Genomic DNA, 18,267 nt, shown 5'->3' with positions numbered 1-18,267 from the left:
TAGAGCTTGAATCACTTGAATTTTGGCAGGATCTGGGCGCAGCCCATGTTGATCGATAAGATGTCCCACATATTTTATTTGATTCTGTCCAAAAGAGCACTTTTCCAACTTAACCGTGAAGCCATATTCCTGAATTCGATGCAATACGAATTTAAAAGTCGTCTCATGATCCGCTTCATCAGTCCCTCCAATTATCACATCATCGATGTAGCCAGCGGTGCGTTTGAGACCAGTAAGCATTGTATCGACCAGTTGCTGGAATGGTCCCGGTGCTGCTTTTACTCCTGGTGGCAACCGGATGTAGCGATATAGGCCCCGATGTGTATTGATTGTTAGCAGATTCCTTGAGTTCTCACTCACTTCGACCTGCAGAAATGCATCTGACATGTTAATTTGACTAAACACCTTGCAATTTGCTAATTTTGCGAAGATGTCTTATGGAAGAGGTAGCGGATATTGGTGCGGTTGAAGAGCCTCATTAAGACCACTCGAGTAGTCACCACAAATTCTTATAGCACCATTCACCTTCCGAACCACAACAATTGGCGCAGCCCACTCACTGTACTCCACCGGGGTAATGATGCTGGCATGTTCTAATCGGTCGAGTTCTTGGTTTACGCTGTCATACATTGCATACGCTACTGGACGCTTTGCACGGAACACTGGTGTCTTACCTATCTTCAGCGTAAGATGGATCTTTGCTTTGGTGCACAGGCCCGGTGTATTTGAAAATACGGATGGAAACAATTGCCCAAGAGATTCTGAGGTGAGTTTGAAACAGCTGATTTGATTGCAAAAGTTTTCCATAGGAACCGACCATAAGTTGAATGTGTCGATTAGGTTGATTCCCAATAAATGCAATGGTTGCTTGACGACGTAGAAACGACCTATGCGACTGATACCTCCGAAAGTGACTTCGCATGAAAACTCCGACTCAAGCTGCAGTGGGTGCCCCGACGCCGTGGATGCATTGATTGTCACTTTCTTTAATGAAGGTTGACCGATTCTTCTCCACGTCTGTTCCGAAACAACACTAATGTCAGACGCTGTATTAAGTTGTAGTTGGACCGGATTTCCAGCTAACTGCACTGTTACAAATTTTCGCTGCTTCTTCACGCTGCTCACTAGAACTGTGTTGGTTGTCATCGAATGGTGCTTCTTCTTTTTTCACCGAGTTGCTAGATTTCCTTGCACTTGAACAATAACCTTCCCGGTGATCATATTGACCGCATTCATTGCACCTGTGCTTGATGTAGGTACAATCCTTTGCATAATGCATGGCACCACAATTCCAGCAGGGGGTAGCTGGACCAGGACCTTTCTCTTGCTTGAACTCCTGCTTCGCGAAAGGATTACTACGCTTAAGCGCTTTGACGGATGCTGACGATTCGATCATAGCTGTATGCTTAATCGAAAGTAGTCTTTGACACTCGTCGGAAATGTGTTCCAACGTCACTGATGTATTTTCTTCGATGCGAGTCAATAATCTCGTCCGGATTTCACTATCTACTTCAGATCTCAGACCGCATACGAATAACAAACATTTGAACTGCTCCTCATCCATCTTGGCTAATTCGAATTCGACACAAAGTCGTTTGAGCCGGCATGCATTCATTTTATAATCTTCACCCGGCTGCTTGATAACCTGGAGACAACGATATCGACGACTGATGAGAGATTCTGCTGTTCCGAATAAACCTTTTAGCTTCACCACCGTGCTTTCGAACGTCACTTCCCTTGGAGTCTTCGGTAAGATGTAGCTCACGTAGCGTTCGTGTTCCGATGGACCAAGTTTTCTGAGTAATAGCCGCACCTTCGCCTCGTCGTCCAACCGCTCTGCATCCTTTGTAAATAGGCTATCATATCGCGTATACCAAGCGGCAAACGTAACCCCATTATCCGGCTCATAACGAAACTCAATTATGTTACTGGCTAGTCTAGTATTTGCTCCGGATGTGATGCTGGTGGCTGGAACGCTCGAATCGTTGAGTGAATAAGCTGCTCCTGTTCTTGTAGAAATGCTTGCTGCTGTCGTTGCGAAGCTTCCTGCTGATGGTGCAACAAATGATTGTTGTTGCTGTAGATGTTGCCGGATTTGCATGATCGGATCGGCTTGTATGGATGGCATGTGCTGCTGCTGTTGAGTTTGAGGTTGTGTTTCTTGCTGCAATGAAGGAGGGCGAAGAAACTGTGCTCCTGGATTTGCCGTATGTTGCTGATTTTCTCCTGGATGAGGTAGTTGATGCCCCGGTGGCAGCGGATGTGTACCATTTAGTGCTGGAGGTGCTATGTTCCTCCCTGGTGGTGAATCCATACTGGCGTCCAACCGGCGCCTCTTCCTCGTGGGTGGAGAAATTTTCTTTTGTTTGTTTACTCTGTCACTTCACGCGAAAAACACAAAATCCTCGTCGCCACTTTTACGATTCGCGCGACGCGGTGGCCGTGACATTTAATGGAGAGTAACGCGAAACGTAAATACAGTAAAATGACTTTATTAAAACAAGATTAAAATATTCGTTAGGGAAGATCTATAAAGTACGTCACACAAAAAATGGCGATTTTCAACCAATCCACCCCCCCCCTTCGTCTCGATTTTCGTAACAAACCCCTAAAATTTTTGTATGGATCGTCACGCTGCTCAGAACCCCTCCTCCCCCCTAGAGGCGTGACATACTTTGTGGACGGCTCCTTAGGTAACACGCGCTTCACTTTCATCGTCCATAATGAATCACTCGCTTTACAGCATCATCTGCTGACAGGGCTGGCTGCCAATAGTGAGCACAGCTGAATTGAAACTTCTTATGCGTGTAATGGTAGGGATGTCCATGGGTCCCAACACAAGGGCTTGACGATCCCTCCTCATGCCATCTGCGAGTTGTGGGGTTTGCCTAGGATGTGGTGGGGTTTGACAGTGGGCCCTGTTAAATTCCTATAAAAAGCTGCATGTATCAGCAAGTAGGTCGCACCAAAGCGACCGTGTGCCGCACAAAGCGCACAAGCCCAAGTCCTGGTGTCAGGTGGGATACAAAACAGACCTGACACGACGCCCCCCCGACGAGACAGGAGGTTTGCGCAGGCCTATAAGCCGCCTGGGAAAATAATAACTACGAGCAATATAAGAGATAATACGACTCGATACAATCGGCAACGACCTAGGCGACGAATAAAGGATCACGATTGGAAGCTTGGAACATGAAACTGCAAGTCGCTAGGATTCGCAGGTTGCGACAGGATAATCTACGATGAATTTCATCTCCGCAACTTCAACGTCGTAGCGTTGCAGGAAATCTGCTGGACAGGACAGAAAGTGTGGAAAAGCGGGCATCGAGCGGCTACCTTCTACCAAAGCTGTGGCACCACCAACGAGCTGGGAACCGTCTTCATAGTGCTGGGAACGATGCGCCAACGTGTAATTGGGTGGCAGTCAATTAACGCAAGGATGTGCAAGCTGAGGATAAAAGGCCGTTTCTTCAACTATAGCATCATCAACGTGCACTGCCCACACGAAGGGAGACCCGAACACGACAAAGAAGCGTTCTACGCACAGCTGGAGCAGACATACGATGGATGCCCACTGCGGGACGTCAAAATCGTCATCGGTGACATGAACGCTCAGGTAGGAAGGAAGGAAATGTATAGACCGGTCATCGGAGCGGATAGTCTGTATACCGTATCGAACGACAACAGCCAACGATGCATAAACTTCGCAGCCTCCCGCGGAATGGTAGTCCGAAGCACCTTCTTTCCCCGCAAAAATATCCACAAGGCCACATCTAGATCACCTAACCAAGAAACGAAAAACCAAATCGACCACGTTCTAATCGACGGTAAATTCTTCTCCGACATCACGAACGTTCGCACTTACCGCAGTGCGAATATTGAATCCGACCACTACCTCGTTGCAGTATGTCTGCGCTCAAAACTCTCGACGGTGTACAACACGCGTCGGAGTCGTCCGCCGCGGCTGAACATTGGGCGGCTACAAGACGGTAGACTACATGGCATGGGCGAGATTGCTGCAACACCGCACAAGGACGAACGAGGCACGATATAAACGGGCGCGGAACAAGACTCGATTTTCCAGAGGAAAAAGCGCCAACAGGAAGATCGAGACCGTGAAGAGACGGAGCAACTGTACCGCGCTAATAAAACACGAAAGTTTTATGAGAAGCTGAACCGTTCACGTAAGGGTCGCGTGCCACAGCCTGATATGTGTAAGGTGAGGACATAAACGGGAACTTTCTTACGAACGAGCGTAAGGTGATCCAAAGGTGGCGGCAGCACTAGCGATGATGACTAGTGAGATTGGAGTATGATTTTACCAACACGGGCTGTCCAGCCCGTACCACATCCCTGCCAAACATAGCAGTTGGGTTGCGGATAAGTCCGGAATAGACCATCTGGACATGCGGGAGGTACCCCATCCTGGAGATAGTGTCATCTTCTGAAGATGAGGGTTTTGTTATAGCAATAGAAAACGAAGTTTACTTTTGTAGATGCTACTGTCCTCGTAGATGGAGCATAGAGCAGTATACTAGGGTGTTAAATAATCTTGTAGCGAGACTAACTGGTCTTAAACCATTAATTGTAGCAGGTAACTTCAACGCGTGGGCAGTGGATTGGACCTCTCGGTCCACTAACGCTAGAGGTCACATCCTGCTAGAGTCTCTAGCGATACTGAACGCAGTTCTGCTGAACGAGGGCCAAGCGTCAACGTTCATAGGACCGAATGGCGAGTCGTGCATCGATATGACCTTCTGCAGCACGGGTTGGACGGTGGAACCTGAATGGAGGGTTTACGAAGGGTATACTGCTAGTGACCATCAGGAAATACGTTTTATGGTCAGCTATACCCCCAACAGAACCACAAGGCGGGTCAGTTAAGCTTATTTAGGATGGCGTACCTCTCGCAGTTCGCTGGAAGAATCATTACGGTGGGAAAATCGGGCTCTAGGCCTTAGTGGTGATGAGTTATCCGATGTCCTAACACGAGCATGTGACGTAACAATGCCCAGGAGGACTATGTCAACCGGCAACCGCAAACCGGTGCACTGGTGGACGAGCACGATAGCTGATCTTCGCAGAACCTGTCTTAGAGCTAAAAGAAGGTTGTGACGTGCTAGAACCGAAGCGGACAGGCTAGAAAAACGCCGGGTGTTCCAAACAGCGAGTAGAGCTCTGAACTACGAAATTGAATGTAGTAAGAGAGTCTGCTTTGAAGAGCTGTGTAGGATAGCCAATAATATTCCATGCATACATGATAGGGATGGCTAGGACCAACAGCACACCTCCTGAGAAATCCTGAAAATATTTCAACCGGTTACATCAAAATCTACTCGTTCGTTATTCCGTTCAATGGGTTTGAAGGATGAATGTTAAGAATTTCGCTTGTAAGAACATGATCTATGATCAAGAAAAAGCAGATGAAACTACCAAAATTCAAACCCAAAACTCTTAAGCCCCAAACGCAATACAACGGAACGGCGACGGAAACGGCAAATTTGACAGAAAATATATGGGCTAACTGTCAAATTTTCCGTTTCCGTCGCCGTTCCGTTGTATTGCGTTTGGGGCTTTAGAGTTTCTATAACAACATTGTGTAACTGCCACATTTAATTTAATACTTAGGATAATATTAATTCATTTTTATTTATTTATGCATATAATATTTATACATATAATATACATAATATCGATGAATACATAAATATGGAATATCATACAAACAACTTGTTTAACTCACGCAAGGCCCTTAACAATAAAATCAGCATCAAATCAGTGATTCTTGAAAAAAAAATACACGGAAATTTTTTTTGTTCACTATATGTGAAAATTGTGAAATGTTTGAAATGTCATAACTTTTTGTTTATTAGTTTACCATCACCAAATTTTTATGGTAGATAGCTAATATAATGGACCGTTTTCCTAAAAAATTACGTTCGAAAAAAGATAGGGTTTTGAGATATTTGAGTTTTTGTGACAAAAATGATATTTCTAAAGGCAAAAATTTTTTTTTTTTGCTGAGCACATTTTCTTAAGAATCACCATTTAGTTGTCTAACTTTGCTGAAAAAATCATAACAATCGAACATTCCGTTTTTGCTGTGCAGCTTTTTAAATATTTTTGAACCATTTTCACATACACCCTTTTGAAAAGTTAGTCGTGACTCAATATGAAGATTTGATATCGAAAAATGACGATTTAGATGAAATTGAAAAACTGTGCAAAGTTTCAACTCAATAGAAAATCATGAATTAAAAATTTTCTTAAATTTTGATGCTGTTGCTTGGAATCGCTCATGAATGGCGAAATTTGGATGTTCCATCCGGTAAAGGGGGGAAATCAATTAAGATGCCCACTACTTTTTTAGATTCTTAGACTCCAGAGGCGCGGTCGGGTTCCAAGGCGTGGGTAGGACAATATTTGCTCCAACGATCATTTAAGAAAACGCCAATTTTGAAACGAAGCATTAATAGAGTACGTATCACACACAGCTCTGAATCCTGATCGAATTTATCTGTGGTCAGTCAAATATCCTCCATTATCATATAACGATCAGAGTCAACCGACAAAATTCCGTAGAATTTACGAGAAAGCTTGAAAGCATTTCTCCATAAAATTTTGAAAAATTTTCAAAATTAATTACGTAGATTTTCCCGAGGGATTTCTTAAGAGTTTTTCGTGAAAATTCCAACCAGCTCGTGAAGTTTTTCGAGGTAATTTCGAAAGCTTCCCGATGAAATTGTAAAGAGTTTATCCAAATTAAGTACATAGATTTTTTCGATGAAATTCCGAAGAGTTTCTCAAAGTAACTCTAAACATTTTACCGAGGAACCTTCGAAGTATTTCCCAACGAAATTTCGAGGAGTTACATGAGGATTTTTCGAAGAACTTCCTGGAAAAATTCTGAAAAAATCCCTTGGGAAGTCCGAAGCGTTTCCTGAAGAAATTACGAAGAGTTTCTCCAGAGAATTTGGAAGCGTTTCCCGAGGAAATTCCGAAAAGTTTCCCAAATAATTTCTAAAAAGTTTCTCGAGGAAATTCTGAACGCTTTTCAGAGAAGCTTCCGAAAAGTTTGGCAAGGAAATTTCAAGGAGGAGTTTCTTGAGAAAATCTCTACGAGTTTCCCGAGGACATTTCGTAGGGTTTTTTAAAGGAGAAAATCAAAATTTCCTTCGGAAATTCGGAATCGTTTCTCTAGGAAATTCCGAAAAGTTTTTCAAAGAAAACTGAATAGTTATCTGATCCGAAGAGTTTCTTGAAGAATTTTCAAACAGTTTTCCGTGGGATTTCCGACGAGTTTCCCAAGGAAATTTTGAAAAGTGTCTCAAACCAATGACATGGATTTTCCCGGGGAAATTCAAAAGTATTTCTCGAGGGAAGGAATTTCCCGTAAAAATTCGAAGTGTTTTCCAAGTAAATTTTGAATTTTATAATAAATTCTAAGAGCTTCCCGAATAGTTTTCGGATGGTTTTCTAAGGAACAAATTTGTCACGGTTCAAACGATTGTTGTCTTCCTTTTAGAAGACAAGGAAGAGAACGGTCGTTTAAACCGTGTAACATTTTCCCCTTAGAACCTCGCAAATAATTATTCAACAAATTTATACTTGGAATTTGGAAGAGTTTCCCAAGAAAATTTCGAAAAGTTTTCAAAAAAAAAATCGAAAGATTTCCCGATAAAGTTTTTATAGAACGAGCACATTTTATAGAGTTCTTTGGGCGAATTTAGAGGAGTTCCCCGAAAACAGTTTGAAGAGACTCACAAAGTAATTACGAAGTATTTCTCGAGGAAATTTTAAAGAGTTTCCCGATGATTTAAACCGGAGGGACTCTTTCCTGGGAATCCGGAAGCGTTTCCAAAGAAATTTTGGAAAGTTTCTCCAGAGAATTCCCGAGGGAATTCCGAAAAGTTTCCTAAAGAAATTTCAAATTAAATTCCGGACAATTTTTCGACGAAATTTCAAAGAATTTCCCGAGGAAATTCCGAAGAGTTTCCAAAGAAAATTTTGAAAAAATCTATGGAAATTCTGAACAAATTTTCGTGAGAATTCTGAATTTGTTTTGTAGGAATTTTTAAAATGTATTGCTGGAAACTCGAAAGAAAAACAATGAGCCAAGAGTTTTGAAAAAAGGCGCTAACATGTTCTACATGACAGATGATTGACAAGATATACATAAACTGTAATAAGTAGGTAACGTTCAATTGCCCTTAATCTAAAATTTTCTCAGGGAAGATCAAGATAATAAACCATTTCGAATTGCTTTGAAATGAATTATGTCACTGACAATGAAGACAAACCATACGTTTGAAAGCAAGTGCTAGTGCCAGCAGATAGAAAATTATCCTAAAAATGGGAAGCAGCTATTAATGTAGCACATAGTGCAGATTCTTTCATTTATTGTTTGTTATCTCTTTAGAATCATGGGTAGGACAATGCTCAGGTTGTCCTACCCATGATTTTTCGTGCGTAGGACATGTCCTACCTGTCCCACCCACTCCCGGCGCCACTGTTAGACTCCCTCCTCCCCCCCCTGTCACGATTTTGTGTATACCTAGTGTACGCACTATCACAAAATCTTGACCCCCTCCCCCTCAAATAAGCCAGGGCGAATGAAGTTCCGTGTTTGACTCTGCGTGAAAAGGATATATAGGAACGTTTTTTAACTCATCCAAGAAAAACAAGGTTTTCAGCTGCTGTTGAACGACGAATAGTCAAGTGATTGCTAAACAATGTTGAGAATGGATTTTTGTTCAAAATAAATGGATTGGACAGAGCTACCCGTTTAATTGTGGCGTTTCCGGTTAAAAATTGATCAAACTGTTCATAAAGCCTCAGAGGAAAACTTCTTGGTGAGTCCCGAGTCCGCTTTTACGCAATTTACAAATAGAAACTGTTCAATTGCATTTCAACGATATGTATATCAAACAATCATGAATTACCATTGCGTAAACTGTTAACAAGTGTGTCAATTGATGCCTGATCTGCCTATAGTGGTGAGTATTTACCAGGAACGTATATTCCTACCGTACAAAGTATCTTTTGCATAATTTATAATGCGTGTCGTTACTCCCATCGGCCACCATATCTGCCATCATTTTCAGCGGAAAACAAACACGACAGCAATATTAATTATAATAACTTACCTCAGGGGAACATTATCGTACCTGTAGTTATCTGACCCGAGAGCTTGTTCAGAATCCGCGGTTCAGTGGAATGTCGTATATCCATGCTGAGGAGGAAAAAAATCACTGATTTTAAAATTTTATCCAAACGCACATGGGGACGGATTGTAGGAAAGTGGATTTACTGAATTTCCAAGTTAATTAATGAATGCAAAATACATGTTTGAAAGCTTCGCACTTTTGATATACATCTCCATAAGTATTAAGTCGACAAGTTGTTCCACTTCCTTTCGTTTTCCCAGAACTAACAATATTTCGCTAAAATTAAACCACAAAAAAGTAATTAGTCTTTGAAACAAACAAATGATAAACGAATTATTCCACTTTGCAACGTCGCGCCTTCACCCGTTCGTCCATGTGTGCAGTTGATGCTGAGTTTGATAAGTTCCAGCTCGACAATGTTTTTTCGACCAACCGTACCGCCACGCACTCGAATCTCGGTGATGTTGCCATCGGGAAGCGATCCGCAAATACCCACCGCCCAGGTCCCACCATAATGTTGCACAGAGCACATGACAAACCTTCTGCCATGTGTAATCCCATCCAAATCCCTTTTCGCGTACTGTGCAATATTGGTCGGTGTTTCGGTAAACCCGAAATGAATATTTTAAGGGTTGTTGTTCATTACAGTTCGTGGCTGGGTGGTGGTGGTACACGTGATCGTTTCTATTTATTTACCATGCCCTTCAAGTAGACAGCACTCACCTAAATTACATAAACAGTGCGTTTCGATTGAATTCTTCTGAGGTAAAACCACTTACGGAACAGCACAAACTCATAGTGTTTAAAGACACAATGGATGTCCCTATTCCAGATTCTTTAAGAAACAGATAGCTGCATTAATTTTTTTTGAAGAAAACGTAACTTGGAAAAAGGAAGGAGTGGAGGCCTAGTAAATATAAATCCAATAGAATGTAGATGTAATGTAAAACACAAACGAAGCATTAAATCAACATCAGTCTAATTGCTATCCCAAATAAATCCAAATCCAAATCCAAACCAACCAAACCAACCAAACCAACCAAACCAAACCAAACCAACCAAACCAACCAAACCAACCAACCAACCAACCCAACCAAACCAACCAAACCAACCAAACCAAACCAAACCCAAACCAAACCAACCAAACCAACCAAACCAACCAAACCAACCAAACCAATCCAACCAACCAACCAAACCAACCCAAACCAACCAAACCAACCAAACCAACCAAACCAACCAAACCAACCAAACCAACCAAACCAACCAAACCAACCAAACCAACCAAACCAACCAAACCAACCAAACCAACCAAACCAACCAAACCAACCAAACCAACCAAACCAACCAAACCAACCAAACCAACCAAACCAACCAAACCAACCAAACCAACCAAACCAACCAACCAACCAAACCAACCAAACCAACCAAACCAACCAAACCAACCAAACCAACCAAACCAATCCAAACCAACCAAACCAACCAAACCAATCCAAACCAACCAAACCAACCAAACCAACCAAACCAACCAAACCAACCAAACCAACCAAACCAACCAAACCAACCAAACCAACCAAACCAACCAAACCAACCAAACCAACCAAACCAACCAAACCAATCCAACCCAACCCAACCAAACCAACCAAACCAACCAAACCAACCAAACCAACCAAACCCAACCAAACCAACCAAACCAACCAAACCAACCAAACCAACCAAACCAACCAAACCAACCAAACCAACCAAACCAACCAAACCAACCAAACCAACCAAACCAACCAAACCAACCAAACCAACCAAACCAACCAAACCAACCAAACCAACCAAACCAACCCAAACCAACCAAACCAACCAAACCAACCAAACCAACCAAACCAACCAAACCAACCCAACCAAACCAACCAAACCAACCAAACCAACCAAACCAACCAAACCAACCAAACCAACCAAACCAACCAAACCAACCAAACCAACCAAACCAACCAAACCAATCCAAACCAACCAAACCAACCAAACCAACCAAACCAACCAAACCAACCAAACCAACCAAACCAACCAAACCAACCAAACCAACCAAACCAACCAAACCAACCCAAACCAAACCAAACCAACCAAACCAACCAAACCAACCAAACCAACCAAACCAACCAAACCAATCCAACCAAACCAACCAAACCAACCAAACCAACCAAACCAACCAAACCAACCAAACCAACCAAACCAACCCAACCAAACCAACCAAACCAACCAAACCAACCCAAACCAACCAAACCAACCAAACCAACCAAACCAACCAAACCAACCAAACCAACCAAACCAACCAAACCAACCAAACCAACCAAACCAACCAAACCAACCAAACCAATCCAAACCAACCAAACCAACCAAACCAACCAAACCAACCAAACCAACCAAACCAACCAAACCAACCAAACCAACCAAACCAAACCAACCAAACCAACCAAACCAACCAAACCAACCAAACCAACCAAACCAACCAAACCAACCAAACCAACCAAACCAACCAAACCAACCAAACCAACCAAACCAACCAAACCAACCAAACCAACCAAACCAACCAAACCAACCAAACCAACCAAACCAACCAAACCAACCCAAACCAACCAAACCAACCAAACCAACCAAACCAACCAAACCAACCAAACCAACCAAACCAACCAAACCAACCAAACCAACCAAACCAACCAAACCAACCAAACCAACCAAACCAACCAAACCAACCAAACCAACCAAACCAACCAAACCAACCAAACCAACCAAACCAACCCAAACCAAACCAACCAAACCAACCAAACCAACCAAACCAACCAAACCAACCAAACCAACCAAACCAACCAACCCAAACCAAACCAAACCAACCAAACCAACCAAACCAACCAAACCAACCAAACCAACCAAACCAACCAAACCAACCAAACCAACCAAACCAACCCAAACCAACCAAACCAACCAAACCAACCAAACCAACCCAAACCAACCAAACCAACCAAACCAACCAAACCAACCAAACCAACCAAACCAACCAAACCAACCAAACCAACCAAACCAACCAAACCAACCAAACCAACCAAACCAACCAAACCAACCAAACCAACCAAACCAACCAAACCAACCAAACCAACCAAACCAACCAAACCAACCAAACCAACCAAACCAACCAAACCAACCAAACCAACCAAACCAACCAAACCAACCAAACCAACCAAACCAACCAAACCAACCAAACCAACCAAACCAACCAAACCAACCCAAACCAACCAAACCAACCAAACCAACCAAACCAACCAAACCAACCAAACCAACCAAACCAACCAAACCAACCAAACCAACCAAACCAACCAAACCAACCAAACCAATCCAAACCAACCAAACCAACCAAACCAACCAAACCAACCAAACCAACCAAACCAACCCAAACCAACCAAACCAACCAAACCAACCAAACCAACCAAACCAACCAAACCAACCAAACCAACCAAACCAACCAAACCAACCAAACCAACCAAACCAACCAAACCAACCAAACCAACCAAACCAACCAAACCAACCAAACCAACCAAACCAACCAAACCAACCAAACCAACCAAACCAACCAAACCAACCAAACCAACCAAACCAACCAAACCAACCAAACCAACCAAACCAACCAAACCAATCCAAACCAACCAAACCAACCAAACCAACCAAACCAACCAAACCAACCAAACCAACCAAACCAACCAAACCAATCCAAACCAACCAAACCAACCAAACCAACCAAACCAACCAAACCAACCAAACCAACCAAACCAACCAAACCAACCAAACCAACCAAACCAACCAAACCAACCAAACCAACCAAACCAACCAAACCAACCAAACCAACCAAACCAACCAAACCAAACCAACCAAACCAACCAAACCAACCAAACCAACCAAACCAACCAAACCAACCAAACCAACCCAAACCAACCAAACCAACCAAACCAACCAAACCAACCAAACCAACCAAACCAACCAAACCAACCAAACCAACCAAACCAACCAAACCAACCAAACCAACCAAACCAACCAAACCAACCAAACCAACCAAACCAATCCAAACCAACCAAACCAACCAAACCAACCAAACCAACCAAACCAACCCAAACCAACCAAACCAACCAAACCAACCAAACCAACCAAACCAACCAAACCAACCAAACCAACCAAACCAACCAAACCAACCAAACCAACCAAACCAACCAAACCAACCAAACCAACCAAACCAACCAAACCAACCAAACCAACCCAAACCAACCAAACCAACCAAACCAACCAAACCAACCAAACCAACCAAACCAACCAAACCAACCAAACCAACCAAACCAACCAAACCAACCAAACCAACCAAACCAACCAAACCAACCAAACCAACCAAACCAACCAAACCAACCAAACCAACCAAACCAACCAAACCAACCAAACCAACCAAACCAACCAAACCAACCCAAACCAACCAACCCAACCAACCAAACCAACCAAACCAACCAAACCAACCAAACCAACCAAACCAACCAAACCAACCAAACCAAACCAATCCAACCAACCAAACCAACCAAACCAACCAAACCAACCAAACCAACCAAACCAACCAAACCAACCAAACCAACCAAACCAACCAAACCAACCAAACCAACCAAACCAACCAAACCAACCAACCAAACCAACCAAACCAACCAAACCAACCAAACCAACCAAACCAACCAAACCAACCAAACCAACCAAACCAACCCAAACCAACCAAACCAACCAAACCAACCAAACCAACCAAACCAACCAAACCAACCAAACCAACCAAACCAACCAAACCAACCAAACCAACCAAACCAACCAAACCAACCAAACCAACCCAAACCAACCAAACCAACCAAACCAACCAAACCAACCAAACCAACCAAACCAACCAAACCAACCAAACCAACCAAACCAACCAAACCAACCAAACCAACCAAACCAACCAAACCAACCAAACCAACCAAACCAACCAAACCAACCAAACCAACCCAAACCAACCAAACCAACCAAACCAACCAAACCAACCAAACCAACCAAACCAACCAAACCAACCAAACCAACCAAACCAACCAAACCAAACCAACCAAACCAACCAAACCAACCAAACCAACCAAACCAACCAAACCAACCAAACCAACCAAACCAACCAAACCAACCAAACCAAACCAACCAAACCAAACCAAACCAACCAAACCAACCAAACCAACCAAACCAACCAAACCAACCAAACCAACCAAACCAACCAAACCAACCCAAACCAACCAAACCAACCAAACCAACCAAACCAACCCAACCAAACCAACCAAACCAACCAAACCAACCAAACCAACCAAACCAACCAAACCAACCAAACCAACCCAACCAAACCAACCAAACCAACCAAACCAACCAAACCAACCAAACCAATCCAAACCAACCAAACCAACCAAACCAACCAAACCAACCAAACCAACCAAACCAACCAAACCAACCAAACCAACCAAACCAATCCAAACCAACCAAACCAACCAAACCAACCAAACCAACCAAACCAACCAAACCAACCCAAACCAACCAAACCAACCAAACCAACCAAACCAACCAAACCAACCAAACCAACCAAACCAACCAAACCAACCAAACCAACCAAACCAACCAAACCAACCAAACCAACCAAACCAACCAAACCAACCAAACCAACCCAACCAACCAACCAAACCAACCAAACCAACCAAACCAACCAAACCAACCAAACCAACCAAACCAACCAAACCAACCAAACCAACCAAACCAACCAAACCAACCAAACCAACCAAACCAACCAAACCAACCAAACCAACCAAACCAACCAAACCAACCAAACCAACCAAACCAACCAAACCAATCCAAACCAACCAAACCAACCAAACCAACCAAACCAACCAAACCAACCAAACCAACCAAACCAACCCAAACCAACCAAACCAACCAAACCAACCAAACCAACCAAACCAACCAAACCAACCAAACCAACCAAACCAACCAAACCAACCAAACCAACCAAACCAACCAAACCAACCAAACCAACCAAACCAACCCAACCAAACCAACCAAACCAACCAAACCAACCCAAACCAACCAAACCAACCAAACCAACCAAACCAATCCAAACCAACCAAACCAACCAAACCAACCAAACCAACCAAACCAACCAAACCAACCAAACCAACCAAACCAACCAAACCAACCAAACCAACCAAACCAACCAAACCAACCAAACCAACCAAACCAACCAAACCAACCAAACCAACCAAACCAACCAAACCAACCAAACCAACCAAACCAACCAAACCAACCAAACCAACCAAACCAACCAAACCAACCAAACCAACCAAACCAACCCAAACCAACCAAACCAACCAAACCAACCAAACCAACCAAACCAACCAAACCAACCAAACCAACCAACCAAACCAACCAAACCAACCAAACCAACCAAACCAACCAAACCAACCAAACCAACCAAACCAACCAAACCAACCAAACCAACCCAAACCAACCAAACCAACCAAACCAACCAAACCAACCAAACCAACCAAACCAACCAAACCAACCAAACCAACCAAACCAACCAAACCAACCAAACCAACCAAACCAACCAAACCAACCAAACCAACCAAACCAACCAAACCAACCAAACCAACCAAACCAACCAAACCAACCAAACCAACCAAACCAACCAAACCAACCCAAACCAAACCAACCCAAACCAACCAAACCAACCAAACCAACCAAACCAACCAAACCAACCAAACCAACCAAACCAACCAAACCAACCAAACCAACCAAACCAACCAAACCAACCAAACCAACCAAACCAACCAAACCAACCAAACCAACCAAACCAACCAAACCAACCAAACCAACCAAACCAACCAAACCAACCAAACCAACCAAACCAACCAATCCAAACCAACCAAACCAACCAAACCAACCAAACCAACCAAACCAACCAAACCAACCCAAACCAACCAAACCAACCAAACCAACCAAACCAACCAAACCAACCAAACCAACCCAACCCAAACCAAACCCAACAAAAAACCAAACAAACCAAACCAACCAAACCAACCAAACCAACCAAACCAACCAAACCAACCAAACCAACCCAACCAAACCAACCAAACCAACCAAACCAACCAAACCAACCAAACCAACCAAACCAACCAAACCAACCAAACCAACCAAACCAACCAAACCAACCAAACCAACCAAACCAACCAAACCAACCAAACCAACCCAAACCAACCAAACCAACCAAACCAATCCAAACCAACCAAACCAACCAAACCAACCAAACCAACCAAACCAACCAAACCAACCAAACCAACCAAACCAACCAAACCAACCAAACCAACCAAACCAACCAAACCAACCAAACCAACCAAACCAACCAAACCAACCAAACCAACCAAACCAACCAAACCAACCAAACCAACCAAACCAACCAAACCAACCAAACCAACCAAACCAACCAAACCAACCAAACCAACCAAACCAACCCAACCAAACCAACCAAACCAACCAAACCAACCCAACCAACCCAACCAAACCAACCAAACCAACCAAACCAACCAAACCAACCAAACCAACCAAACCAACCAAACCAACCAAACCAACCAAACCAACCAAACCAACCAAACCAACCAAACCAACCAAACCAACCAAACCAACCAAACCAACCAAACCAACCAAACCAACCAAACCAACCAAACCAACCAAACCAACCAAACCAACCAAACCAACCAAACCAACCAAACCAACCAAACCAACCAAACCAACCAAACCAACCAAACCAACCAAACCAACCAAACCAACCAAACCAACCAAACCAACCCAAACCAACCAAACCAACCAAACCAACCAAACCAACCAAACCAACCAAACCAACCAAACCAACCAAACCAACCAAACCAACCAAACCAACCAAACCAACCAAACCAACCAAACCAACCAAACCAACCAAACCAACCAAACCAACCAAACCAACCAAACCAACCAACCAAACCAACCAAACCAACCAAACCAACCAAACCAACCAAACCAACCAAACCAACCAAACCAACCAAACCAACCAAACCAACCAAACCAACCAAACCAACCCAACCAACCAACCAAACCAACCAAACCAACCAAACCAACCAAACCAACCAAACCAACCAAACCAACCAAACCAACCAAACCAACCAAACCAACCAAACCAACCAAACCAACCAAACCAACCAAACCAACCAAACCAACCAAACCAACCAAACCAACCAAACCAACCAAACCAACCCAACCAAACCAACCAAACCAACCAAACCAACCAAACCAACCAAACCAACCAAACCAACCAAACCAACCCAACCCAAACCAACCAAACCAACCAAACCAACCAAACCAACCAAACCAACCAAACCAACCAAACCAACCAAACCAACCAAACCAACCAAACCAACCAAACCAACCAAACCAACCAAACCAACCCAAACCAACCAAACCAACCAAACCAACCAAACCAACCAAACCAACCAAACCAACCAAACCAACCAAACCAACCAAACCAACCAAACCAACCAAACCAACCAAACCAACCAAACCAACCAAACCAACCAAACCAACCAAACCAACCAAACCAACCAAACCAACCAAACCAACCAAACCAACCAAACCAACCAAACCAACCAAACCAACCAAACCAACCAAACCAACCCAAACCAACCAAACCAACCAAACCAACCAAACCAACCAAACCAACCCAAACCAACCAAACCAACCAAACCAACCAAACCAACCCAAACCAACCAAACCAACCAAACCAACCAAACCAACCAAACCAACCAAACCAACCAACCCAAACCAACCAAACCAACCAAACCAACCAAACCAACCAAACCAACCAAACCAACCAAACCAACCAAACCAACCAAACCAACCAAACCAACCAAACCAACCAAACCAACCAAACCAACCAAACCAACCAAACCAACCAAACCAACCAAACCAACCAAACCAACCAAACCAACCAAACCAACCAAACCAACCA

At 43.4% G+C, this 18,267-nt stretch overlaps 1 protein-coding gene across 1 annotated transcript; it reads right to left on the bottom strand.

Moving 5' to 3' along the window:
- Positions 1 to 1,051: 1,051 nt before the first annotated feature.
- LOC134207407 (uncharacterized) lies at positions 1,052 to 2,314 on the bottom strand. Its single transcript, XM_062683131.1, has one exon. The coding sequence runs from the start codon at positions 2,312 to 2,314 to the stop codon at positions 1,052 to 1,054; it is 1,263 nt and encodes a 420-aa protein (XP_062539115.1).
- Positions 2,315 to 18,267: the final 15,953 nt, after the last annotated feature.

The sequence above is a fragment of the Armigeres subalbatus genome, chromosome 1 (assembly GCF_024139115.2).
Source record: "Armigeres subalbatus isolate Guangzhou_Male chromosome 1, GZ_Asu_2, whole genome shotgun sequence".
NCBI classification, from domain to species: Eukaryota; Metazoa; Arthropoda; class Insecta; order Diptera; family Culicidae; genus Armigeres; species Armigeres subalbatus.
This window is presented reverse-complemented; position numbering and strand designations above follow the sequence as displayed.